This window comes from Dendrobium catenatum, unplaced genomic scaffold (genome assembly GCF_001605985.2).
Source record: "Dendrobium catenatum unplaced genomic scaffold, ASM160598v2 fragScaff_scaffold_993, whole genome shotgun sequence".
In the NCBI taxonomy this organism is placed as follows: Eukaryota; Viridiplantae; Streptophyta; class Magnoliopsida; order Asparagales; family Orchidaceae; genus Dendrobium; species Dendrobium catenatum.
The window spans coordinates 1665346-1692920 of NW_021319455.1; the positions used below are offsets into that span (position 1 = coordinate 1665346).

At 33.0% G+C, this 27575-nt stretch overlaps 1 protein-coding gene across 1 annotated transcript in view; it reads left to right on the plus strand.

Annotated features, from left to right (window-relative positions):
- The first annotated feature begins 6950 nt into the window (after nt 1–6950).
- LOC110116525 (plant cysteine oxidase 5) overlaps nt 6951–27575 on the plus strand; it is a 32084-nt gene continuing 11459 nt past the window's right edge. Inside the window, exons 1-2 of the mRNA XM_020850124.2 lie at nt 6951–7199; nt 12649–12916. Of these exons, the coding sequence (XP_020705783.1) occupies nt 12817–12916 (100 nt within the window). The 5' untranslated portion in view covers nt 6951–7199; nt 12649–12816. The remainder of the gene's footprint in view (nt 7200–12648; nt 12917–27575) is intronic.

Sequence of the window (27575 nt, forward strand, 5' to 3'; positions counted from 1 at the left end):
AATTTTTTTTTTATCAAACATCTTAAAACTAAATATCTTCTCTTAGAACACAATTAATTGTAAAAAAAAATATGACAAACAAATTTCAATTGGTTTAAAAAATTAACCTTAGAAATTGAATTAAAATGGGATTAGATTAAAATCCAACCAAATTAAATTTTTTATTCAAACTTTAAATTTAATCAGATTGACTAGCATGATTTTTAGAAATTATAGAATAATCCCTCGAGGATGGATTTGTAATCTAGAATAAACAAGATTGGGGCGACTTTGGAATTAAAAAAAAACAGTCAACGAATTCTTCATCTAGCTTGTTGACCTCATCAGGACAAAGATTGTGTAGCAGGCAAAGTCAACTCCTTAGAAGTCAAAAGGAATTTGGCTAATCAACAATAGACTTGGTTTATATTATTTGAGTTTAGGGTTCAAAGTTAAATTAATGACCGTCGAAACTCCATTTTCACAAACTAATTGTTAAACTGAGGCTTTGTTTGGGACTGTTTTTTTTATTCCGTTTTAGTACAATTTTTTTAATTTTTTACTAAAACTCCATTTTAGAAAGCAATAAAAAGCCGTCCCAAACGAAGCCTAAGTCTTTATGAGAAAAGTTCTTCAACATCAAATGTGATTTGTTTCAACTCCATTCGTGTCTAATGCTTCATTTGAGACAGTTTTAGACCACTATTTTTATTCTGCTTTTAAGAAATTTGTTTACAAAAAAGCAGCTTTACAAAACAATAAGAAAGCCGTCCCAAACGAAGCCTAAATCATGCACTTAAAGCATAAGTAGGAGCTTCAAGACATTATTTTGTGGACAAAATGATCTCTAAGGTTTCCCGTTTGGTAACTCAAATTGCAGTTTGAACCTTCTAACAGCACTTTGAGCTCTTGATTTGGACTCATTTGGGCTCGGATTGGGTTGATCTTTGTGTCGTTGGGTTCGTATTTCCGAGACGCTCAGTTCGACAGTAAGCTTGCTAAAATCGGAGTTCATATGCTCCCGGATTTAATTTTTGAAGTTTCCAACTAGCTTTTGCTTCGAGATTCGTGCCCAATCAAGCTAATTTTGTGATGACGTATCAATTTTTATTCTGCTTTTAAGAAATTTGTTTACAAAAAAACAGCTTTACAAAACAATAAGAAAGCCGACCCAAACGAAGTCTAAATCATGCACTTAAAGCATAAGTGGGAACTTCAAGACAATATTTTGAGGACAAAATGATCTCTAAGGTTTCTTTTGGGTCAACTTCTTTACGCTTTTTAAAATAGCTTTTAAGAACAAAATTTTTTTGAACTAGAAATTTTGGTATTAAAAAGCTATTATAGAAAGCAGTAAAAAAACTGCCCCGAATGAAGCCTAAAACTTGCTAGTTTATAATCAACTCGAGATGATCAGGCCAATAGAATGTAACGAAATTTAGCTATATTAAGATATACTTACTCTTATTTCAAAATCTTTCTATTTTTTTCTAATGCCTATGATAAAATTGCATTTTCAATATCTACCTTAAAAATAATGTGTCATCCAATCATGGCATATGAAATATCATGGTACCAATTGGATTGGTTTCATATTACAAACCATATTTACAAAGAGTTATGTTTTACCTTGTTTAAATTAGGGTTCTTTTAGAATGTAGCTATAGCTTTGCTCATTTACAGTGGGAAGAGCTCGAGTTCGAGCTCGCTTTCTGACCGACGAGCTAAGCTTGATAGTGCCAAAACTCGACTCGTTTTCACCCCTACTCAGCAGTAAGGGTGCTGCTCTTATTTGTTCGTTCATCAACAATAATATGCCTACATTAAGGAATATTTTTAGCATTAAATTCAAAATCAAGCACCTTCTACTAGAGAAATTCACCTGCGGGAATGCTCATAGAGATTATTAGACTTATTAAAAGTAAATACCATTATTATATTAGGAAATAAATGCTTATTTCTATAGTTTCATTATTTTAGGGGTTTTTTACATTGTTTAGATGCTCTTGACATGTTAGGGTGGTGTTTTTATATAATTTTTTAATTATTCTAATTTTATGATGATTATGTTTTTCTATTCAAAAGAGTCTCTTTAATGCTTGTGGCAATATATTATTAAAAGCTTTCCAACATTTACACATTAAGAATGTGTTTTCTTTAGTTTAGTTTGGTGCTTGTCCTCCTTTGATTTGGTTGCTTTGGTTGGTGTTGTCATTAGTCATCATATTTTGCCTAACTTTCATTATCTTTGAATATATCATATTATCATTTTTATGGCATCCCCATTGTTTGGGATGTCCAATTGCTATGATTGTGGTTGCTTCACCACTTTCTATTGAAAATTATTAATACTTTGATGTGCTAATGATCTTTAACGATAAATTTGTCTGTTTCTTTGAGAGTTTGAGGCTTCTTTTGGTACAACTTTCTTGCTGCTTTTAAAATATTGCATAAAAAATTCTAACTCAAAAAATTTTGTGCTAATAAATTATTTTTAAAAAGTAGTAAAACTTTTTCCTAGCATTGCACCATTTCTTCTAATGATTGATATTTTAGGTTTGTTCTTTTCTTTTCAAACTTTTGTTGCCAACTTGTAGTAGGGTTATTGTACATGTATTTTATTATTATTATTATTTTTTGAATTATATGTGATTTAGGTTTTATTTGAGACAATTTTTTTATTGCTCGTAAAGCTGGTGCAAAGAAAGTAAAATTTTAATGTCATTATAGAAATCAACTTTTTAGTATAATTTTTTTAAAGCAATGAAAAAATAATTGTCAAATAAAAATTGTGGTTGTTATCAGAAAAGCAAAGCATCAAGAAAGCTGTCCCAAACGAAGCCTTAGAGTCTGTTTGAGACGGCTTTCTTAGTGCTTTCTAAAACAGGGTTTTAATTAAAAAAATTTTGAATTATAATTTTTTGTGCTAAAAAATTGTTTTAGAAAGCAATGAAAAAGCTATCTCAAACGAAGCCTTAATCTCTAAAGATAAGAGTGCATTGATACAAAGAAGCAACCCTAATTCATTTAACATTGACTTGGGCTTACCCACTCCTCTTCATGTTGTTTATTTCATGCTTAATTTAGTTATATCAAATTAGATATGATTGGTAGCATGTCGACTATTTTACACCTTCATTGCCCCGAGGATTGCTCTTATACCCTAGTTTTGGAGCAGACGGAGTGGCAAGTTTTTTGGCATTATGAGATGATACATTTTTGGGCTTCATTTGTGACGGTTTTCTTATTGTTTTGTGCTTTCTAAAACAACTTTATAGTATAAAAATCTCATGAGAAAGCATCAAAAAATAATGACAAAAGACTATCATGAACAAAGCCTTAATTTCACTTTTAAGTTTGTGAAGACCTAATTTGATATCAAACTCTAGTAGTGATTAGTTAATCACATTTCTCATTTTGGAGATTTTTAGTTGAATATTTTTAAAATACATATATTTTAAAAATATAAGATAATTGAATTACCTATATTTTAAGAATATAACAATTATTTAACTATATATTTGCATCTTAAAATACCAAAAAAAAAAACACATAATACTCTACCAATAAAAAAGAACCCATAGTCACTAAGTATTGCAATATATCCCTAACAAAATCTGCTGAACTAATCCACAATTTTATGTACTTTTTGATGTGGAAGGTTCATCCATTTATGGATCTGAAAATATTTAATAAAACTGACAGTTGATATTTGCATGAAAAAAAGGAAAACTTATTATGTGCGGTGTCTGGACCCGTCCGGAGGTCAATTCGGATGTGCCACATCATCCAATATACTGGCGCATCCGAATTGGCTTTCGTTGCAACCCATTTAAGTCTTGCATTTGAAGCAATGATTTTATTATGATTCAAAAGTCATAAATTTGAGTCAACTGAATTAAAGCTACATGCATATAGACTTTAAAATAGCCTCCTGATAGTTCAGATATGACTAATTTACGATCCATTTGGATATGCTACAACTTTTTATAAAGGTGATTATAAAGTTGCTACGAAAAAAAATAACTTTTTTGAAAGTTGATATAAAAAATAGCTTACTAGCATAAAAACTTCCTAAAAGCAGTGAAAAAGTACTGGCCAAACATAAATTGTGCTTGTGATATGAAAAACAAATTAGTAAGAAAGCTATCTAGCTTTTGTATTATTAGCTTGTTCATTTTCGTTCGAGTTCAATTCGAGCTTTATTGTTTGTGTTCAAGCTTGGTTCATTTAAGTTGATGGATGTTCATATTTGGTATGTGTTTAATTCATGTTTGATTCATTTTGTAATTATCGAGCTTTAAATAAACACGCATTATCGAGATTTGTTGGCCTACTAACAAATATGTTTGCAAACATTTCTATTAATTTTTTCGAATTACCAAACAATACTATTCACAAAAATATATAATGAATTATTTTGAGCTGCCAAAATGAGACTGTTTGCGAAAATTTCTTGCAAGAGTTTTCAAACTATTAAATAAGTATGTTCACGAACACATTCAGCAAGTGTTTTCAAACTATTAAACGAGCTCGTTCACAAACAAACGAGTTATAATTCTTTTTATAAGAAAGCTTGCTCGTGAACATTTTGAACAAATAAATTGATGATAATAAACAATATTCTTTTATGGAAAATGAAAGATGATGTCAAAAAAGACAAACCTATCCTCAAGAAGTAATTACACAAATAAAGTTATGCAAAAATATTAAACAAATAAATTTAAAATTCATAACCCCACAAAAATTAATTCCATAAATATAATTAAACATAATCAAACACAACATATTTTTTATCAACTAATTTATCACTACAAAAGAAAATGACAAGAAATCCATAATTAAGCATGATCATATAACCATGCATAAAAATAGTTCAATTCTTTAACATAAAATGTTTGACATCCAATACTAGACAAGAAATTCGTAAGCAAGAATCGGGCTTTTTAACTTGCTTTTTATCAAGCTCCTAACAAGCTTCTTACCGAGGTTCATATCAAGCATGTTCATGAGCTTCAAAAGATGTTGTTCATGAACATAAATGAGCCAAATACATAGTTGTTCAAGCTTGTTTATTGAAGTATTGAGTATTTCAAGCAATGTTCAAGCTAGTTTGATTACTTAATTAAAAGATCACGAATGAGTTTTTATCGAGCCAAACCTCAATAACTTGTCGAACGCTCGGTTCATTTACATCCCTACAAGCAATTAATGAAGGGATTCATGTTACTTGCATCACATCTGATCAATGGTTAAAAATAATGCATTCAGGATAAGCGTTGTTGATTTTCCTAAAGGATATGTTTGAGACATTGCAATGTTTTATTAAATTGATTGTGAAGTTGTTGTGAGAAAAGTAACTTAAGGTCTGTTTGAGATGACTCTAATTTTTTGTAAACGTAGTTATAAAGTTATTGCGGGGAAAGTAACTTTTTAGAAGTTATTGTAAAACGTAGATTCTTAGCACAAAAAATTCTTGAAAGCACCGAAAAAGCAGTATCCAAATAGAAATTATAACTGTAGTTTGAACAACAAGCAGTACGAAAGTTGTCCCAAACTTATCTAAAGTCTTTACACGTAACTTCCGCTAACATTTTACATACGAAGGAAATCGACTGATCACATGATCTTAGGAATTCTAATCTCTCGATCATAACAGATACACGGCTACATGTAAGGGCGATGACTAGATTTCAGGGCTCTCTAGTTGATTGATCATTTCTCCATTAAAGGGAGCTTCAACACCCCTTCACTAGTGTCTATGCAATGCATGGGAGAGCAAAAGATATTTCTTTGCCTTGGAACAAGATATACTTTCTATCATCAACTTACATTCCATTAGCAAAGTAGTTTCACAATCCAATATAGGAAGTTTTTTTCTTATTAACTTTGTATCCATTCAATAGAAGTGAGCAACATCAGCCAGATATATCAAAGGACAACACCAATTGATCAAAAGAAATGCCATTCCATCAATTATTGCTCAAAGGATGACCTTCTTATACAGTCCAAATGAATCATTTCAATATAAAGAAATCAAGCCTCAGAAATTTAAATAGAATGCATGGAAAGTGGAAACAAAACATCAGGTACAAAAAGTGAAAGCAATATCAAACAAACAAATGTTTCCTTGAAAGTAAGAGTTGTTTGAGACAGCTTTTTATTGTTTCTTAAAACAGAGTTTTAGTATGCAACAACAACAACAACAACATCAAGCCTTTATCCCACTATGTGGGGTCGGCTAAAAAAACCGTCTTAAACGAAATCTTAAGTAATTTTACATAAAGAATAAAGAATATGAATATCTTCATGTAAAGAAGCTCTCAAGATGCCAACTAAGGGTATATTTGAGACATATTTCTTATTGCTTTGTTTTTCAGACAACAATTATAGTTTCTGTTTGACTATTACTTTCTTGCCATTTTCAAGGAATTTATGTAAACACATGGGGCAAATCCCATGATTATTTTTCCTTTTTATGAGTTCTACATATTAAAACTCATGTTTCTTATGACTATTTTTTATTTATGTACTAGATATTCATACAATACTAATATTGGCTTCGTTTGGGACAACTTTCTTATTGCTTCTTAAAACAGTTTTTTAGTTAAAAAAATTTAATTGTTGTACTAACAAGCTGCTTGAAAAAACAGTAAAAAAATCATCCAAAAAAAATCATAGTCTAATTTGATGACTACATTTTTTTTCATGCAACACAACTAAATTTTATATTAATTTATTATTTATACAATATCACAAATTCACGGTATTTAAATCATATTAAAAATAATTTAAATATTATAATTGTATAAATAAATACAAAAATTTAAATGTTAGGTAAAAAAATAATAATTTCAATATTATAATTGTATAACAAAAATTTAAATATTAGGTAAATAAATAGACTAAGATGCTGTAACCTCTATATAAAAATGTTTTAGGTTATTTTTTTTTTTCTACTAAGTTCGAAATTTCCAAATACTCAAGATATTAGATAAATTTACGCAATTATGCCATTATCTTTTGCATCCCGCAGGCGGCGGCGTGGTGGCGTGCCTTGGTAATCACCGAGCACGTATAAATCGGAATACAATCCGACGGCTGAAGTACACATTCGCGATCCAACTCCACCGCTCCAGCCCCGATTCGCTCCGCGATTCGAACCACTGCATGTCCCCATACGCGCGCCGTTCGTCCTTGCAGAAACCCTAGAGCCACAAGTATGTTTTGTTTCCCCGCATCATCTTCTTCAAATCTGTTAATCCTTTTAAGCTGCCTGGTCTTTTCTGGTAAAAGTGATTTCCTTTGTTCCAATTGTAATTCTGTCGCAAGTTCCCATCCTTCAGTGGTTTGGTCTTTCGGTCGTGGGATATTGTTTGAACTGAGGCTTCCAGGTTATTTTATTTCTAAGATGTTCGTTACCATAGTTCTTCATTGCCGAAATTGCTATAATCATCTGCTTGTCGTGCTATAAGCTCTCTTTTGCCTGAATTCATAATGGAATCGGTAGGTTTATTATCTGTCAGGGTTGGAATTCAGGGGTACGTGGATACACAATGCAGTTTGAGGCTGTTTTGGTAATTAGAGTATGCAAATTTTAGACCATTATGTTGTCAATCTAATCATTTCTATAGGCCACAATGGAGGTCACGCAAGATCTTTATTATCAGTAGCGTAAAGTGGTTGAGCATTTGCCAACTTACAAAAGCTCAGTAAATTGGCATTTCTTCATTTTATTAAATGCACGGTTTCAGGAATGGGTGACAGCCAGAAGAGAATGGAATGTGCTAGAATCTGATGCTATTACTGATCGTACTAAAGCTATGAAACTGTCATTAATTAGTTACTGATTTGCGGCATTTGCTTTCAAGAATGTTGTTACACTGTATTCAAGAAGAATACCAAAATGACTGAATGTTGTTACACTTTATTCAAGAACAATAACAAATGTTGTTAAGCTGCAGCGAAGTTGAAATTCCCTGTTTTAGTTTTATCTCTTCATTCTCTTCCCGATTCCTCTGGTTTCAGCTATAGAGTTCGAGCAACTTAAAATTATTCTAATAATCATTGGGGTCCTATGTCATGTCTTAATCACTTGATGTTGAGTTTTTGGATATGAGCCTTGAACAATATGGACAAATTGGAAATGTGGTTGTAGAAAGATTTCTATAGAGAGAGGGGATAGATTCAAGAGAAACAAAATATTATGGGGGTTGAAGGGGGATGGAAAAATGCAGGGTAGGGATGGGCGGTCTGGCCGGCATATTTGAGATAAATCATAATTAAGAGAGTCTTAAGATGATATTTAATTATAAAAAGGATATAATGAAATGTTTATTGTTGCATGTTCATTTTGGTACATCTGATGAGCATTAATTAGGCAAGAAGGGATGGGTTGGTGGTGTTAAAGTTGGGAGAGAGGGTGGACTAAGTAAGGAGAGAGTTGTGATAATTAAAGACAAACTTATATAAATGCATATAAGTAAGAAAAGTTGACTGTACATGTTGGGGGTGACTACTTTAAAACTAGAGATATGGAGTAATTAAGGAGAAAATGAAGGTAATTTAAACTAAATTTCATTTGTCAATATAATAATAATAAATTGTTGAAATATGACTCTTAGACTAAATTGGCTACATGGAAATAGTTGAGAGGTACTATTTTGGACTTTTTCTTCATCTTCTTCTTCTTCTTTTCGGTTATAATTTTATCCGATAATTCACATTGATGTGAACATTATGATGTTAATTTACATCCTCAATTTCATGCATATTTTTGCAAAAAACTATTCTTCCTTGATCCATATGGTTTTAAAAGATCATCCTTGAGTTTCTTTTTTTGGCCTAGTTCTAACAATGCTATTTTTTGTAATTGGTCTTAATCTGTGCCACTAGTTAAAAGTGGCTCTGGAAATATTAAGGTTGTGCTTTTCCCACTCAATTAGGGGGCAGTTCTTTAAAAAATGGTTATGTTGGCTCAATTATTAACTTTTTAGTCAAGGAAATAACATGTTTGCAAAAGGGGTAAGATGATAACATTAACCCCACTGTTCCTCCGTGAATAGTAACCTCTCAACATTTGTTTATCCTTATCTGACTGCTCCAGATTGTTGTACACCATTTATGGCAAATATTACGTTAAATTGATGGTGGATTTTTCTCAATGCTGGTAAATTGATGGTGTTTTTTTCTCTCAACTTCTTTCTCTTTAAAATAGTGAAAAGCAACAACATACTCACCACATAGAAATGACCACAACTAGCCTATTCGCTTGAATGCTTGAGCAATGTAATAACCAAAAAATTGATAAAAGCATAGCTTATGCACCAATTTCAAGTATGAATATCATTTCACTGGGTCCCTTGTTACTAGTGGTTGGCACAATCCATTTTGGTCGCTAATCTAGCACGGGTTTGGAGCCAAATTGAACTGACTTTTGAGGATGGAAACCAAAACTTACCCAAAGTGCTCGAACCAAACCGTTTAGTTTGGTTAAGTTCTGATTTTGAATAAAAAATATGATTTTGATTGGTTTAATTTGGTTTTCAGTTTAGTTCAGTTTAAATACCTAAAATAGAAAATTGATTTTACTAGTTATAAATTTAGGACCAATACTTGTTTTCTTGGTCCAATGAGTTGAGATACAATATGCATTTCATTTTTTTGTTGGGTTCAGTTTGTTTGATTTCCCATGAAGTATCAAGCCTAAATCAAATCAAACCAATACAATTATGAAAATTGCTAATCAAACTCATAATCTGATCATTTCTTTAGTTTGCTTCAATTTTTTCGTTTAGAAATTATTTTGTCCACCCCCATTTATTAGTGTATCTTAAGTTACTAGTTATCAAGTTTTAGTTAAATAATATTGTTATGTGAATACTAGATAGACATTGGCAAAGCTTTGTTTATCTAATGTGTCATTGTTGTTCACTGAATTAACTTCTTAGCACTGCAAGGCCAAGATTGCATGCACAAGCCCTTTCTAGACCTGCATTGAAGAGACCTTCTTGTGCTTTTTTACTATTTTTGTTCATAATATTATTCTTAGCTTGCCATTTATCCATTATTCGTGCATTGTGCATGCCTTTGTCATCTGTTTTTGCTCCAAGTAGTCAGGTTGATGTGCTTTCCCTTTAAATGCATCCTTGGACTTGCTATTATTTTTATTTTGGAAATCAATGTGACGTTAATTTTCAATTTATGCAGGTGAAATATCTATTAAGTTTGTTGGTTTCTCTCTTCTTAAAGGAACTTATGCCTAGGATCTTGCCTGGATATGTCTAAAAGAGGAAATTTTTTGTCTTTTTAGTTATGTCTTGCTTCGCCATATGAATAAGTGCTCTCATAGGTTCATACTGAGTAAAATTCACTTATTCAGGTCATTTAAGATGACAATCCTTAGTAGATATGTGGAAAACCTCCGATTATTCTAATAGCATAGGAACAATCAGAAACACATAGAATCCATCTGAGTTTCACAAATACTTTGATATCCATAATTGCTGAAGATGATAGGATTTTCCTTACAAATTTTTTGTTTAATCTGTTTTGGCTGTCCAATCAACCTGTTGAGTTCATAACCTTTCCTGGTGCCGTAAAATAGCCGCAGCAATGAACTAAAAGAAATGCATGCAGTGCTTCTAGTTTAGGACATGTTTTTGAAATATTATAGCTGTGAGAAAAGAACCAAAATGGTCTCCCCAACTATTCTCTCAAGTCATTTTAGTCACAGATTATATAAATGTGCAAATTGGTCTCGGGACTCTTTAAACAAGGACAAAAATAGTCTTGTATCTAAACTAATGAAACTTGACGTTAATGGTCTTAAAAAAATGGTATTTTGGTTATATATTTTTTCTTCCTGAAAATTTTAAGTAGATTTAATTTCCTACTTACCTTATTTTCTCATATACACTAGCTATCTTCACGAAGTAAATTTTCAAATCTTTTCACAGTGTTTGCATGTGGGGTTAAAAAATATTCTTATATGATGAGGTCTTATGCTTAGTATTTTTATTTAAAATAATTAAACTTGCTGTTTTAGTTGATATAATTATTTATGTCTATTTTTTCAAACAAGTTAAATAATAACAAATCAAATGTAAATAAAAAATGTCAAATGCTAACAAGCATGAAGCAAACATGAACAATATAAAATCAAAATTGATTTGCTTAAACTTAGATTAGCTAGATCAAATTTAATTTAATTCATTGAAATTGCACTTACATGTATCTTAACTCATATATATGTATTCAAATATATACAATAAACATACAATGTATAAATATATTCATGTCATATGTCAATACATATTTATGTTATATATATATATAATTTAAGAATTTATTAATTTCTTAAATAAAGAAATATTGCTAGAATCAACTCGAAAAATTTAGTAGAAAGCAATCATCTTTAGTTAAACTCAATTTTAATTTTAAGTTGACTCGAAATCAAAATTTTGTATTATAAGTTGATGGTAATTTGCATGAACTTGGTTCATTACCATCGTAGTTATAATCTCTCATGATAATCTTCAATCTTTTCATGAATATTAGAGAATAGGTTTTTTAATGAGTTTTTTTCTAGTCATCGCATGAAGAAGATTGAGGTTGTCTGCTTCCTCTCCTCTTCATCGAATGCTCGGGAGCTACTCTTGTAAGCCCCTCGATCGTTTGTTGGCATTCAATATTGATAGGTAAGGTGAGGGTAAGACGCAACTTCCCTTCAAAATGTCGTTTGTAACTTCGTAGGCGGACCTCCTCACGTCATGAAATCTCCCACAGTCGTTCCTGTCCCATCTCGCATCTCCAATCGGCTTTGGTTATATGAGATCACGTGTGAGGGCCTCATTAGCTAGGATAAGTTTTCAAAATATGATAATAGTAAATAAAAATTAATCAACAATAAAGCTGAAACACTAAGGTCAACTTAACATTCATTAAAGATTTCATAATATTTCATAATATTCTACTTGCTTACTTATTAGATAATTCAGAATTAATCTAAATAGTTTATTCACATTAATCCTTAAATCAATTACAAGTAATCAAGTTCTTAAGTATTTAGGATGTTAATATATTAGGAATTATTAAATTTATATGATTTAAATAGTTATTATTTTTAATTATTTTATTTAGTAAAAATTTTAAAATTTTGTACTATTAAATACTTAATTATTTTAATTTTGTAAATTTCTAAATTTCATATTCTAAAAATATCAACTAATGCTATTAATTATTTTCCAGCAATCGTTCCTGTCCCATCTCGCATCTTGCCTCTCTAGTCATCTTTGGCTATGCGAGATCAGGTGTGAGGGCCCTGTTAGCTAGGATAAGTTTTCAAAAGATGATAATAGTAAATAAAAATTAATCAACAATAAAGCTGAAAGACTCAAAATACCCTATATTCATGCCTCAACCGTTACTTTCGGGCACATTGTCATGACATCTAATAGGACATTTAGATGGTAGGACTATTTTTGTCCCAGTTTAAAGAGTTTGGGGACCGAATCAACCCTTTTACAAAGTCCAGGGCTAAAATGACTCTTCACAACTAGTCGGGGGAACTTTTTTTGATCTTTTCTCTTATAGTTGCTATAATAATGACATTTTGTTTTCACACATATGATGAAATACAAATTTATGCAAGCCCTTCTGTCAATTCAGCGAAGAAAAGGAATTCTGCAAGGAAGGTTCTGTTTATGAAAGGAAGAGCTAAAATTTGCTCTTTTGGTTGACTATTTTAAAGTTGAGGAGCCAGACATTTCTATTTGATCTTGCTGGCTATCATTTTGTGAGTTCTTCTGTATTGGATTATTTGTACCTGTGCACAGTATGCCTGCTATACGGAGATTATACAAAGCATGTAAAGGATCTCTCTCTGCAAATGGTCCTGTATCAGCAGAAGCAATCGAAAACATTTGTTCTATATTAGGTGAGGCTATTATTTTTTTATGTTTTTTTTTTATTATAACTCCCATGCAGCTTTCTTATGCAAAATCATTTGTCATTATCTTTATGATGAAAATAGTGTCAACTACATGCTAATTTAAAGTTGGAGCTTTATCTTTTCTCAAATAAAAGTCACTTTGACTATCCATTTGAAGTGGGAAATATTCCAAATTGATCAAACATATAGAAATAAACTTTTGTAGAAACAGTGCAGCTTTACCGATCAGCATAAATGCCATTTTACATCACTTGTGGCTGTGGCATTACCTTATGGATGTTGCTATCTTCAAGGCATAACATCATGCATGAAGTTCTCACCATTGCAGGGTTTTGGAAGGGGTTTGATCTACATAACTTTACCCCTGCATTATAGAGAGACTATTTATGTGGCTTAAACATATTACTTCTAGCTCATTATAGAGGCAATCAAACTGTTGCTCGTAGCATGCCTCTTTGGTTTCCTGTTTCAAAATAATTTTTATATTGTTATGAAGTGATAACACTCTTTCTTGGTCATGTTCCTTTGTTCATGTTCTTGATGTTATGGAGTAATTTATTACATAATAGAAATATTTAAAATGGCTACTTACCCATATCATGTGATAATAACTTTCTTGTATATTATTGTTCAAGTAATTCTATAAACTGTATGCACTTGAAATTTTTTGAAATATTCTTTGTATCTTGGTTATGTTTGTTTTCTATTATACCCAACTAGTCATATTTCAAACTTATGCTTGAGATCGATCTCATTCATCAGTTTAGACATAAATTTACTATTGATTATTGACTTGATATCAACCCCCAAATTTTCTTATTTAGTATTAGGATTTATCATTATCGTTTAAGTAGGAGTTTTAAGGAAGAAATTATTTGGTAAAAGTATAATGAATAAAACTATATATATATATATATATACACACACACACTATTATAAGTGTCTCTTGTGAATATCCCTATATATCATCCCGATCGTTCGTTCTAAAACTTTAAATCAATATCCATTGTTAATTTGTTTTACTATTCAGAAACTTCTTTGTATAATCCGATCTTCCATGTTTATCTATCATTCCATCTGCGCGCAACCAAATTTCCCGATGCTTCCTTTCGTTATTTCTTCTTCCTATCAATGCATTCCTACACAAAATGGCACATTATATTCTTACGTTGTTATATACAATTTCATATACTCACGATCAAATGTCACGCTGTTCTGTTCTTCCCATCATCGGTGCCTGCGACTGCCTTGCTCGTCGAACCCAGCAAATATCCCCATTTGAAAAAGTAACTTATTAACGCCTCTTTTCAATTTCTTCCATTTTTTCCGACTTATGCTTTTGCTCCTCCTTCGCATTTGCCGTCTTAACCTTCTTCCCGAATTGGTTTCGCTCGCTGAAGCCACCTGTCTCCCATGCTTCCCCCCCTCGTTGAACACAGCAATCCAGGAGTTCACCCCAGATAAAAATCGTAAAACTCATTCAACCCCTAAATTTTTACTTCCACTTTTTGTAGGGTTTTAATTTGCCAATCTCTATGTTTCCTTTCTCCCATGGCCTCCTACTCTCACATCTTCTTCTTCATTGCTATTTTGTCCCTGGAAGAGATTTATGTCTCGCCGGCTTTTGGATTCAACATGCACCACTTATTCTCTAATCGAGTTCAACAGTAGCCGAAGTCGATGCCAAGGAATCTTTCGGGCGGCTGGCAAGAGAAGGGAACGACATCAATTCACCTTAAAAGGTTTATCTCCTAAAAATAGTAGCTTCTTCTCCTACTGGATTGTTGTTTACTTTTCTTTCTTTTCATTTCTTGGTTGTTGTTCGACTTCGATAGTTTGCTCGCTCCTTTCTTATCCTCTAATGAAATCTCTCCCGCAACTCTCAGTTTCTCGTGCCTTCTCCCTCTCTTTCGCATGCCCCAGATGGAACGAAGCCCTCCGCCTCCCCCTCTCTCGCGCGATCCGGAGCTCTCCTTGCCGCCGGCCCTCTCGTTCGCATGACCCAGATAGAACGAAGCCCCCTGCCTCCTCTCTCGCGTGACCCAAAGCCCTCCCTGCAGCCGACCCTCTCTCACGCACAGGTAACATCTACCAATTTTTTCTTCTTGCTCAGCTTCCTCATCTTCCTCTCTATTTTTTCTTCTTCTTCTTCTTTATTTTTTTCTTCATTCTTTTTCCCTGATTTTTCTCTATTTTCCCCTTTCTTCCCTTCTTCTCTGTTTTTTTACACTATTTCCTTCTTTCTTCGTTGAAAGTCTTTGCTAAAAATGTACGAGAAATTTGCTTGAGTAGGAGTTGCCTAAAGTATTTGTTTATTTGGTGAAGAAGATAAGTCTTTAGGGAATTTCTTTTGTTGTTCTTGCCTCTAAGAATTTTCTGAGTAATTTCAGTTAATCTTCCTTCAAAAGAAAGCATAAACAACCGTAAAAGATCTCATTTGGTAATGCTCTAAAAGCACTCAAAGAATATGCATATCCAAGGGATTTGAAAAGCCTAATAATATACAACATTCTATTCGTTCAATTTTATTGCAATGGGACAAGGAAGGCAACTTGGTAAGATTGAAAGTTAGTTTATAAAATTTATAACAGGTCAAAAGATTCATTAATAAATCAATTTTTAATGGACTCTATCTCAAAGGGAATAGTATGCGATCACAATATGGGGATGCCTTAATATACATTAAGGGTGCGTTTGGGACTGCTGCAGCTGTCGATAAAGTAGGTTACAAAATTATTGTATATAAAGCTGCTTTCAAAAATTGATGTACAATAAGCAATACATTTTGTTTGGGAATATAACTGTCAAGTTGTTGTGCTGCACATGTATAGGAATAAATTACTTTTATATCCTTATTATATATATTGAGATTGAAAAAAAAAATGATGTAAAAGTTAAAATCTTACGAGCACGAGAAACAATAAGCTTATAATCTTCACTGAAATCATCCATTTTGATAAACAACCGAATCATGTATTGCACAAGTAAGAAATGTTAATTGAGACGCTCGCCTACCTCTCAGTTACCGTTTCTCCACTACAAAAAATGGCGATGCTCTCTGCTACCAGCCGCCGCCATTCGCTCCTTCCCCGCTTCGTACTCACCCGCTCACCCGCCTTTCGAACAGCGTCGCCAAATCCGCCGCTGTCGTGAACGCCTCCGATGCTGACGCCACTTCCTTAGCCTCTGCCGCCAAGTCCCTCCTCAAGGAGTATGACCCCGACAAAGCTCTCTCAATCATGTCCTCCGTGCCGTACCCCTCTTCTTCTCCCACCTCTAGCCGCTTCGCCGTCGAGCTTACAGTCTGCCGCCTCGCCACGGCCCGCCGATTCGAAGATGTCTAATCTCTTCTTGAATCCCGCAAGTCCGACCCCGCTGCTGCTCAAAAGTCCTTCGTGGAACCGTCATTCTTGCTTATTGACCCGCCCGCATGCTCGACCATGCTATCTCCACCTTCGAGGACGTTTGCCGCCTCTGCTCCGCTGAAATTCTTGTGTGAAAAAGGGGATTTTGATGCCGGCTTTGATCTGTTTAAGGATCCTATGAAGGATAATAGGATTCCTGATTTCAGGACACTGAGACGCTCGCCTACCTACTCTGCTCCTCCCGCTCGTCTCTTCCTCTATGCTCGCCCTATCTTTCACTCGATCCGGCTCTAGAGCATGCCGTTTCTGTCCAAATAGAAGCACGATCGTAATCACAAGTGCAAATTCAGGCGGCTGCAGTTTCTCTTTTTTTTTTTTCGTTCAGGAATGAGCATGAGGAGGATGACGGTGGTAGTCGGAAGCGGTGTTGAAGGCTTCAGATGACGGTAGCGAATATTTGCAGCAGGCTCATTTTTTTGTCGAAAGCAGCGGACCGTGGGAGATAGCGAATGGTCGCGGGAAGCAACTAGGTGCCGCGAATTTTTTCTGCTGTGGTTCTACCGCAATGTCCCAAACAATGATTTAATAACTTTATATAAAGTAAAGCAGCAGTACCGCCGTCCCAAACGCACCCTAAAACATAGCGCAAGCATTGAAGTAAACTACTCAAACTAAATTTATTTAGGTGATATCAAATGCTAGGAAACAAATGGAAAACAGACCTCAAGACAATTAATACCTCCCACAACAAAAATTAGAAGAACACTTTGGTCTCCAATATAAGGTTTTACCTGTGGAGAAAAGAATGTTTAGAAGACAAGGACCCTCGCAGTATAATCAGTCTATCTTGCCAAAAACAAGGAGATAGAGAAATAGCTGCCCAATGCCAAACCTACTAAATCCACTTTTGAAAAAATGACCTACTGCGGAGTGGTATTCTAACCCAGGTATGTCATACTTGGCCGTTATTGTAGCTAAAAGCTTATAGATTAATCCTTTCCTGGCACATGGATCGTTTCCATGGCTAGAAGGGGTTGTTAGCGGACCTTCAATTAAAGACACGGTTCTTTCATTTGTACTGTGTCAATAGTTTTAATCTCTAAATTTTTTTAGCATTCACAAAAAATTTCTATCCTCACATATAGTGCAAGTGAATGGATTTATATATGAACCAATTAAGGCTCCATTGGTTGTAGGCTCGTAGTATAAGCTTATCAAGATCTTAAGTTCAAGCATCAGTTGTTGTAATTCTTCTTTTATTAATCTTCTTCAGAGTTGAGCTTCTTATAACCCAGGAGCCGTTTTTGAGGAGCAGGCTTCTTTGAATTTGTATCTTTTCCTATAAATTCTTTCTTTAGAAGATTTTTTAAACATCTATTGTCACTATCTGACTATTTTTTCATTGGCTTAATCTTCCATTTCCTTGTCTCTTACATTTTCAATTGCCTTGTCATTCAATTAATTCTCTTAATCATATTTTATGTATGCATTTACAAATCAACTGATGTATTTGTGTATAGAACTAAGAATTGATCTATATTTGCATGTAAAATTTCAGGCCTATGTATAGAATTAAGAATTAAACTTTTGAGGGATTGAATGTTAAATCCTTATTAAATCATATTTTAACTCGGATAAAAATAATATCAAAGTTAACAACTTATGTTGGGCTCAAATCAACCTTGCATTGATCCAACCTATACCTAAGATAATATATATATATATATATATATATATAGAAATTCATCATAAGATATATCTGCCAAGATAAAAAGCTGTTATTGAGTGAAAAAAAAAAATCTCAACTTTTTAAAATTCCAGCAGCGGTTACGTAGTTGTTGCCTTTTGATGCTTAAATATACTATGCTAAGATCTTAGTTTGTTAATTTTTTTAAGATTTTGTTTTTTTATGGAACTTTTCTCTTGGATGTAATGCTAAGATCTTAGTTTATTACATCTTTGGAAATGCTACTGGAACTGATAGGAATTGCCTAGAACAAATGAATGAAATCTTTAATATAGAACTTAAGGATAATAGGTTTTTCCTTGTTTTGTTTACTTAAGTAGTAAGAAAATTAACTATTCTACAAGGTCAAAATAATGCACATCCTTTTCCCCCGCTTCTTCTCTATTTTTCCCTTTCTTCCCTTCTTCTCTACTTTTTTTCCTTCCTTTTCTCTATTTTATACTTCTTCCTCTTATCTATTTTCTTCTTCTTCTTCCTCTCCCTCCCATTCTTCTTCTCTTTTTTTTTTCTTCCTTCCCTTTGCCCGAGGGTTGTTAGGCCCCAGAGGTCATCCCCGCCTTTTCTCATTGGTATGCAAAATGTTTTCCTTCTCTGCGAAACCTCTCTTTGGTGCGAACCAGCCTTGCCTCCCTGCCCTCTCTCGAGTGCGAACCCTCCTTACCTCTTACCTTCGATTTCTCCTGCAGTGGAATGGTATGAATCTTCTTCTTCTTTTGTCTCTCCCTCTAGATTTAATTAATCACCGCCTGGCTTCCCCGCCTTCGCAACCGAGGCGTAGTAGTACCTCTCTTACTTACCTTTCTGCTTCAAGATTTTTTTTTTGAATTTTTAGATTTTATATTAGTTTTATCAATTTGATCAAACCTTATAGATTTTATTTTAATTTTATCAATTAGATCAAAGCTTTTACCATATTGATGCGATCCGCCTCCCGGTCGCAGAGGGAGGGACAGCACCCGCGGGCGAGCGAAAGCCGCGGGGGGGAATGCCGCGCCAGTCGGCCAGCCGAAGGGGAGCGCAGGACGCGACGGAGCGGCGGGACGGTTCGGCCTTGAACGGAACCGGTCCAATCCTGGACCGGTTTGGTTCGGGTCTGCCCTGAGCTGGGCGGTTCATTTTGGGCAGCCCACTAGTGGGTTTTGTTGGTCTTTTGACTTGCTTTAAGTAAGGAATAGAGGGAGATTTCTAGGGTTATGCAAGATTTGAGTTTTCTCTTAACCTCCTTAGTTTCTTTCTCTTGTTTTTCTAGGGTTTGTAGTGGGAGACCTTGTCCTTCTCGAAGTGGACAAATTGTATCTTGTTTCTCTTGAATTTTGAATGCAAATGTTCTTGTTCTTCCTCTCATCCCTCTTGTGTTGATTTTTTCTTGGATTTGGAGGAGAAATTTCATCTTGAAGGAAAATTAGGGCAAACCCTAATTTGTGAAACCTAAGGCGTATCACATATCTATTTTGTTTTCCATTATTATGAATAGATAGAAGCAATCTGATTATTTTCTTTATTCAAATGGATTAATGCATGATTATCCTCTCTCTCTCTCTCTCTCTCTCTCTCTTTATCTGTTAATTATAGCCATGGAAGAGTTTTTTGATATTTTAAAGGTGATTTCCAGTACTAAAACCTCTAAATTGGATATCAATCTCATTTCTTATTTTAGCCTTCATAATGTAAATAAAAAAAATAAATTTGGATTAACAAATGCACACCATAGGTTTATCATAGAATGGAAAGCCCTGCATATGAAATATTTTAATCAGGATATCCTAACATATATTTTTTTTCAATTTCTTCGATTTTTTTCGACTTTTGTTTTGCTCGTCCTTCACATTTGCCGTCTTAACCTTCTTCCCGAATTGGTTTCGCTCGCTGAAGCCACCTATCTCCTACACTTCCCCCTCTCGTCGAATGCAACAATCTAGGAGTTCGCCCTACATAAAAATCATAAAACTCATTCAAGCCCTAAATTCTTACTTCCAAATTTTCTAGGGGTTTAATTTGCCAATCTCTCTATCTCCTTTCTCCCATGGTTGCCTATTCTAATTTTACATACCTCGTCTTCTTCTTTGTCATTGTCATTTTGTCCCTAGAGGAGATTTATGCGTCGCCGGCTTTTGGATTTGACATGCACCACCGTTTCTCTGATCGGGTTTGACATTAGCCGAAGTCGATGCCAAGGAACCTTCTGGGTGGCTGGCCAAAGTAGGGAACACCATCAATCCACTTTAAAAGGTTTATCTCCTAATAATAGTAGTTCTTCTCCTGTCGGATCGTTGTTTGCTTTTCCTCCTTTCCATTTCTTGGTTGTTGTTCGACTTCGGTAGTTTGCTCTCTCCGAATTTAAAAAATTTCACCCCATTCGCACGCTTCTTAGTAAAATTAAGTCTCTCTATAGTGTTCTTTTTCCTCTACACCATTTCGTTGTTACCTTTTCCTCTTCTCCATTTAAGTGATAGAATTCAAGATTTTTTGGAGAAGCAATCTATTATTTTGTATAATTATAGTATTTTCTTCTTTAGGCTTCTTTTCTTTATTTCTTTCTCTACTTCTACATTTTTTGTTGTCAACTGGAGTTGAGATTGTGTTAGATTTTTTATGACCAAGATTTCTACTGATTCCATGAAACTTCAATTGTGGAGTTTTTTTGTAATCCTTAATTATGGTTGTTATTTATTTATTTATTTTCTTAGAAGTTCATAGATGTTTTGTTTTTATTGATTCCTTCAATTTATCAGTTTTTACAAAATTATTATTATTTGGTCTTATGAATTGAATATTTGTTATGCTATTTTTTGCCTAACATGTTGGATTTATTTTTGAAACCCTAAACCCTATGATGCGCTATAATAGATTTTGAATCTCTTATTAAGATCATATTACTTTGTTTTCTAAATGTAGGAATTATTATCAAGGTGAGTAAAGAAGACAACAATAAGTTGCAATATAAGAAATTTAGTTTAGTAATTATACTAGACAACTTCAAATTGATTGCTATTGAGTTAAAGTTATATTCCTATATTTAATGGGAGGTATAATTCTGTGATATTTTCAAATTGTTTAGATAACCAAAATATTTCTTAAGGTATAGTTTATGATTTTTAAAATATAGAATTGCTAAATGAAAACTATTGTGATTTGCACGAGATGAAGTCTTCCCACTAAAATAAAATATACTTGTACCATATGATTATCTCACATGCAAGCTCTTTTACAGCTGATTAATTTGTTTTTAGTTAAAATATCCGTAAATGCTTTTTTTTATTTGTGTTTGTTTTGTGTTTTTGGTGTTTGGTGCTATTCCCCAAAGCTTTCTTGTTTTATAATATAGCTTGAATTAAGTTAATTGGTGTTTTGCTTTTGGTATTTTTTTTTTATTGAATTAGCCTCAAGTTATCATTTCATCAAGTTGGATTAAGTCTTCGAATAAGCCAAAATGTGTTTGGACAAGGGATGAGCAAATGAGAAACAATCTTGTTCTATGTTTACATATGACTTGAGTTATGCTGCATTGCTTCTATTAATTTTGCTCATGAAGCTCTAATCTTCTATCAAGTTGCTTCTTCGTGAGGTCTTCTTTGTGTTTGATACTATTCTCCAATGCTTTCTTGTTTTATAATGTACCTTGAAATAAGTCATTTGGTGGTTTTCTTTTCGATTTTTTTTTTAAATTATGCTCAAGTTATCATTTCATAAAGTTGGATTAAGTCTTCGAATTAGCCAAACTGTGTTTAGATGAGGGATGAGCAAATGAGAAAAGTTTTGTCCTATGTTTGCATATGATGTGAATTATGATGCATTGCTTCTATATATTTTGCTCATGAATCTCTAATCTTCTAAGTAGTATTTTAATCACTTAATTTCTCAAGCATTGATATTATGTTCATTATGCATTAACCGTGGATTGATTTACACAGATGGTATAAACTTCTCTCCATTGATATAAAATTAATTACTTCTCTGATGTGAATTAGCATTTTGCAACTTTTGTTAAATTAAATTAGCAGTTAGCATGGGTTTTTTATACTAAGTTTTATTTTGAATTTCATTCAATTTTTTATTTAAGAATGACAAATAATTCTAATATTATAAAAATTAAGATTTCTTCATTGATATAGGTTCATCAAATGAAGCCAACCTTAATTTTGGTATGGAGTGTTTTGCATTGGTTTGATCGTATTGAATTTTTCCTATTGAAAATTAATTTTTAAAATTACTTCCAATAATTTATTATCATACATATTGATTTCCTATGAGCTTTATATAATTATGAGATGTTTATGAAGTTACATAATTGCATTTTCTTTTTATAATGATGTTTTTTTCTTCAGGATCAATTATAATTCTTGCAGTTTCTAATTTAAATTGTCATTATTTTATATTATCCTTGTTATTGGGGATATATGTTGTTCAACTCATGCTCTCATCTTGAATTATTTACTCCAACAAAGATTTGACTTTATTAAGAATAATTTTTTTTTTTAATTTTTCTTTACCATTATTGTAATTAGTATTTAAGATAATTCTCTTTGAGTGAGATTTACCTTGAAGAAGATTATATGCACTCAATCATATGAGATTAGCTATATATGTCTTTGTTTTAAATGTGGTTTAACCATTTATCATGTGTTCTATCCAAGAGAGTTTGCATGGGAATGGTCGCACTAAGAAGAATTAAAAAATAATATATAGAATCAACGAATCATTATATTTCTCACTTCGAAAAGTATATATTTTCCTCTTTTCCATTTCTTTGTCGTTGTTCGAGTTCGTTGCTGGTTGGCCTTTCGCTTTGTCTTCTTCACCTTGTTTGCCGTTGAAAAGGTAAACTTATTAGGGCAAACAATTTTTCATTTGCTAGTTTCTACACTAATATTTCTATTGTATTTCTTATCCCTCTCGCTGAATTGCTTTTGGGTTTTTTTTCCCTCTAAATATTACAAACAGATGATTTCATGTATTCATGTCTAAGTTCATTATACTAAAAGTTATGGTCATTTAAACGAGATACTAATGGAATGTTGAAGGTCTGAACTTTGAACCTTTTTATGTTTGAGCCATAATTGCGCAAGAACGGTGATAACAAGCTTATTTGGTAAGTCTTGATGTTCAAAGAAATCGCTTGCAATAAATTCGGTGTAACAAAAATTATAATATTACGATGGATGTTGGCAAGAGATGCTTGCTGAACACATATTGTAAATAATATGAAAAGTATACTTATGGTTAGGCATGTAGAATGGAGGCAAAAGATTTATCAAAGATGGACGCATAGAATTAATCTCGGGGTTGTTTTGTTAAAAGCATTTGGAGGGTATTGTATTTTGATCACCTACATTTTAAATTTTGGTATTTGGTTTAAAACAAAACAGATACAAAGTAAAAGTTTGAAGTATTAGAAATAATGACCCCATTTCCTTACTTGCTTATCGGTCAAATCAATCGATTTCCAAATCATACGTCTTCCTCTTCTAAGCTCTACCATCGCTTGTCTCAATATCTATTGTTGGCAATCTCGCTTGAGTTGCTCCTATCATTAGCAACCTTCCACAAGTCTCTCCCGCCTTCACCGATCTCCTCCGAAAACCTCCTGTCGCCCTCAACCTCCCTCGAATCCCTCCATGTCATGACAACCTCTCCCCTTTATGATGTATCCCTCACTTGTCCTTATTTTTCCATTGGAGGCAATCTCCTTTGAGCCCTTTCATTACCTTCAACCACCTCCAAACCCTCCACCTCACACCAAGCCCCACCCTTTCCAACCACCTTGTTGCCTAGAACGTTTTTATAATCAATAACCTCCTTCGACCCCTCTCTCATCATTGACAACCTTACCTAAGCCCATCTCGTGGATAATAGAGAGGAGACTTTTTAATGTATTTGAAATTTATCCTGAAAATAATAAAAAATTATTTCAATGCATTTGATTTGCAACCAATTAAACATCTCTTGTAGCTTTAAGATGCATGCATTTTTATTAATTTGCATGTCTAAGAGGCATGCATTTTGCAAACATCCAAACAAACAACCACTAAATGAATTATGAAGAAGAAGGGTTAAACCAATTTAACAAGGTAAGTAGTTGTGCAGGATGATGTGTGAAAAAGAAAATTGCATCTGATGTTGCCGAACAGGAATCAAGATTGAGGATGCCTAATGCCAACGAAATGTTGGTATAAGATTAATTATGATCATGTTGTATTGCTGTTAGCAATTACAAAATTTACATGACCATGTATAGAAATGATGAATCTCTGTTGTCAATGTGATTGACATAGTTAAATGACAGGGGCATTGTTTTAGAAAACTGCAGCGATTGTATTTTTCTAATGTTTTTTCTTCTCCCAACCAATCAATATTTTTTTTTTTAGATTTTATTTGTTGAGGGCCTTTTTTAGTATGATGTAGCTATTTCTTATAATATATAGTGATCTGTGCATCAAAGATTTTTTCAATATTATATTTATTAGCAGCATGATATTCTTTGAAGGACTTAATTCTGTCGTAAGTGTCTCAATTTGGGCTAAAAATATGCACTTTGGTCTTTTTAGATTTGTTTCTGCATAATTGTTCTTTGAATGATAGCAATAATTATAATTCTTAGGCTTTGTCTGCCCTAGCTAATTTTTTGCTTGCTTTGTCGGTTCACTTACAAACAGAAAATCTGCTGAAATGGGTTTTCTGCCTGTAGTTCAACCATTGCAAATAGATTATGCTATCTTGATAGTTTTTAAGAGTAGAAATCGTGATTAATTTATGTTATGTACTAGATAACTCCTATAGTCTTATTTGAAGCTGCAACAGAATTTATTTGATTCTTGTTTTAAGATGTACGTGATTTGTACATCTAGGAAAAGTGAATTTGTACATAGATTAGAGATTCATTCCAGCTATTAGGTAAATCACTAAATAACAGTAAACTGCTTTATCGAAGCAGCTTAGGAATAATATGGGTGAGCATAACATGGTTCTGAGAAAATGCCATAAACTCTATTCGAGATGCAACTAGCACTAAATATCAGAAATTTAATTTCATACAGTAAATATTACAAAAAATCTGTAAACTTTAAAATTTGACTGTTCGTAGCATCACATCCCCAAACGAAACGAAATGTCGGTCCGTGGCGTTTTGTTCCTATCTAATATCTCCATCATCTATCTCGTTCAACTCTCCCTCTATTTACCCTCTCCTACGCTCTTCTCCCTCTCCTCCTCTCGTTCGCACAACCTAGACGTTGTCTAAACCTTCGGCTATCGCTCTCTTGCGCGACCGAAAATATGTCAAACACAACAAAAATGCGCTCAATTAAAATAATATTAAAAAATTGAATACATGTATCATACATATTTTATTAAGAACTATTTCTAAATATTATATATTATATATATATATATATATATATATATATATATATATATATATATATATGAGAATTGGAGAGTTGTGGGGGATATTATAATGGTTTGATTAACACATCTTTTCATTGGAATTTTGAGTACTTGGAGGATTCCAGGTGATTGGAGAAGTATTTTGGTAGTAATATTTGCAAGCAAAACAAATACTCAACATTATGACAATTATTTAGGAATTAAACTTTTGACTCATACAATGAAGTCATGGGAGGGTGTAATGGAACATGGGATTAGAAAAGTTACTCATTTTAAAAAAGTAGTTTGTAATCATGCCATGAAAAGCTACAATGATTCGTGTAATGACAATTAATGAAAAAGTGTAAAGACCCCAGGAAAAATTCTTTATATGATTTTTTTATTCGATCTTTAGAAGACATTTTTTTTAATACCACAATAAATGATTTAATGCATGTTAATGACTAAATGTGTATTCAAGATAATTTGAAATTATTGGAGATATTTATAATTGGGCATTGACTAGTATTATCAATAGTTGTTGAGTCCCAAAGAGATTTTAGTTATAATATGATTACATTAATAATCAATATTGAAGCCATATCTTTTTTAATGGGTTATGGAGATGCTTACAAAATATGTTCAAAATAAGGTGCCTTGACTTATGTTTTTCATAAATGACATTTCATTTTGTCGAGACATTTGTTGAAATATGTGAAAACTTGTAATAATGGAGAAAATAAAAATAAAATGACTTAAAATTAATATAACTAAAGTTAATTATATGATATTGCAATTTTATGAAGTGTGCTATTACTTATTAGACAATTTATTAGAAGGCATAATGATACATTGGTGTGTTATATTTAAATAACTTGGCTTTATCATACAAAAGAATATGAATATAGACAATAATATACTTTTAGAGTTAAGGATAAGTGATTGAAATGTTGGAGTGCCTCAGGATTATTATAAGATAAACGAATATAATTGAGACTTAAAGGTAAATTTTTAAAATTACAATTAAACCAATTATGTTGCATGGATTTGTATGTTGGGAATTAAAAAAATATTAATAGTTGAGCATGATGGAAATGGGATAATGTTAAGATGGATGTCTTGTAAAAATAGAAAGGATGAATTAGGAATGATTATATTAAAATGATGGTTGGAATAGTATTATTGAAGATAATTTAGTTTAAAATGGAAACTGAGGATTCATTGAACTTACCTTAAATAGTTGATTAAGACTAATGATGAAGATTCTTGAGGTTGATTTCGTGATGTGGTTGTTTCCATGAAATAAACTTTCATCATTGTTATCATTATCCTTATCACAGTTATTTGGTGTAAACTTTTATTTAAAGTTTTGATAGGAAATACTTGTATTTACAAGCAAACCTAACCAAAATAAAGTACCACAACAAGAAAACTGCTGTCCACAGCAGTCAAACAGCCAAAACAATGGAGAATTTAGAGGAAAACTGTAGGAAAAACTCAAAACACACTTGGATTCCACTAGAAGATGAATAAAATAGCAAGATACAAGAGATACTCAATTTGAGAGGAGGATCGTCTCTTCCAAATCTCTAGACAAGATTGTCTAAAGCCCAAGCCTCCAAGAAACCCTAATGTCAATTAATCCAAAACATAAAACATCCATAATTCCATCATGCACTTTAATACCCAAACCTTCCTAGTACAATTTCCCTCCTAAACCCAAGCCCCTCCCCCTCTATTCAATTTTTCAAAAATCATTAGATGGGGCGGGCCCCATCAGCATTGGCGGAACAGCCAAAGGAGGCGGCTTGCTCCGCCTCCTATAGTGGAGAACTGGCTGGGCCGGTTCTCTGTGAGCCGGCGTAACAAGTTTACTAGAAATAAGTTTTAACATGATTGCAATTACTAGTCCATAGAATTTGAGATGTAGAAACTCTTTGGACAATCTGTCACTGTAGAGGTTCATTGAAGAAAATATCATGGAACTCAATTCGGAAACTACCAGACATTCGCATTGAATAAATTTATCTTGCATTTGATTATTTAAATTATGGAAAGATCCCATTTGGCTTTGCGCATTGCATAAATTTATCTTGTGTTTTGTTATTTAAATTATGAAAAGACCCTTTTTGGCTTTGCTTTGTGTGTTGCACCTTGAAAATGTTGCTCA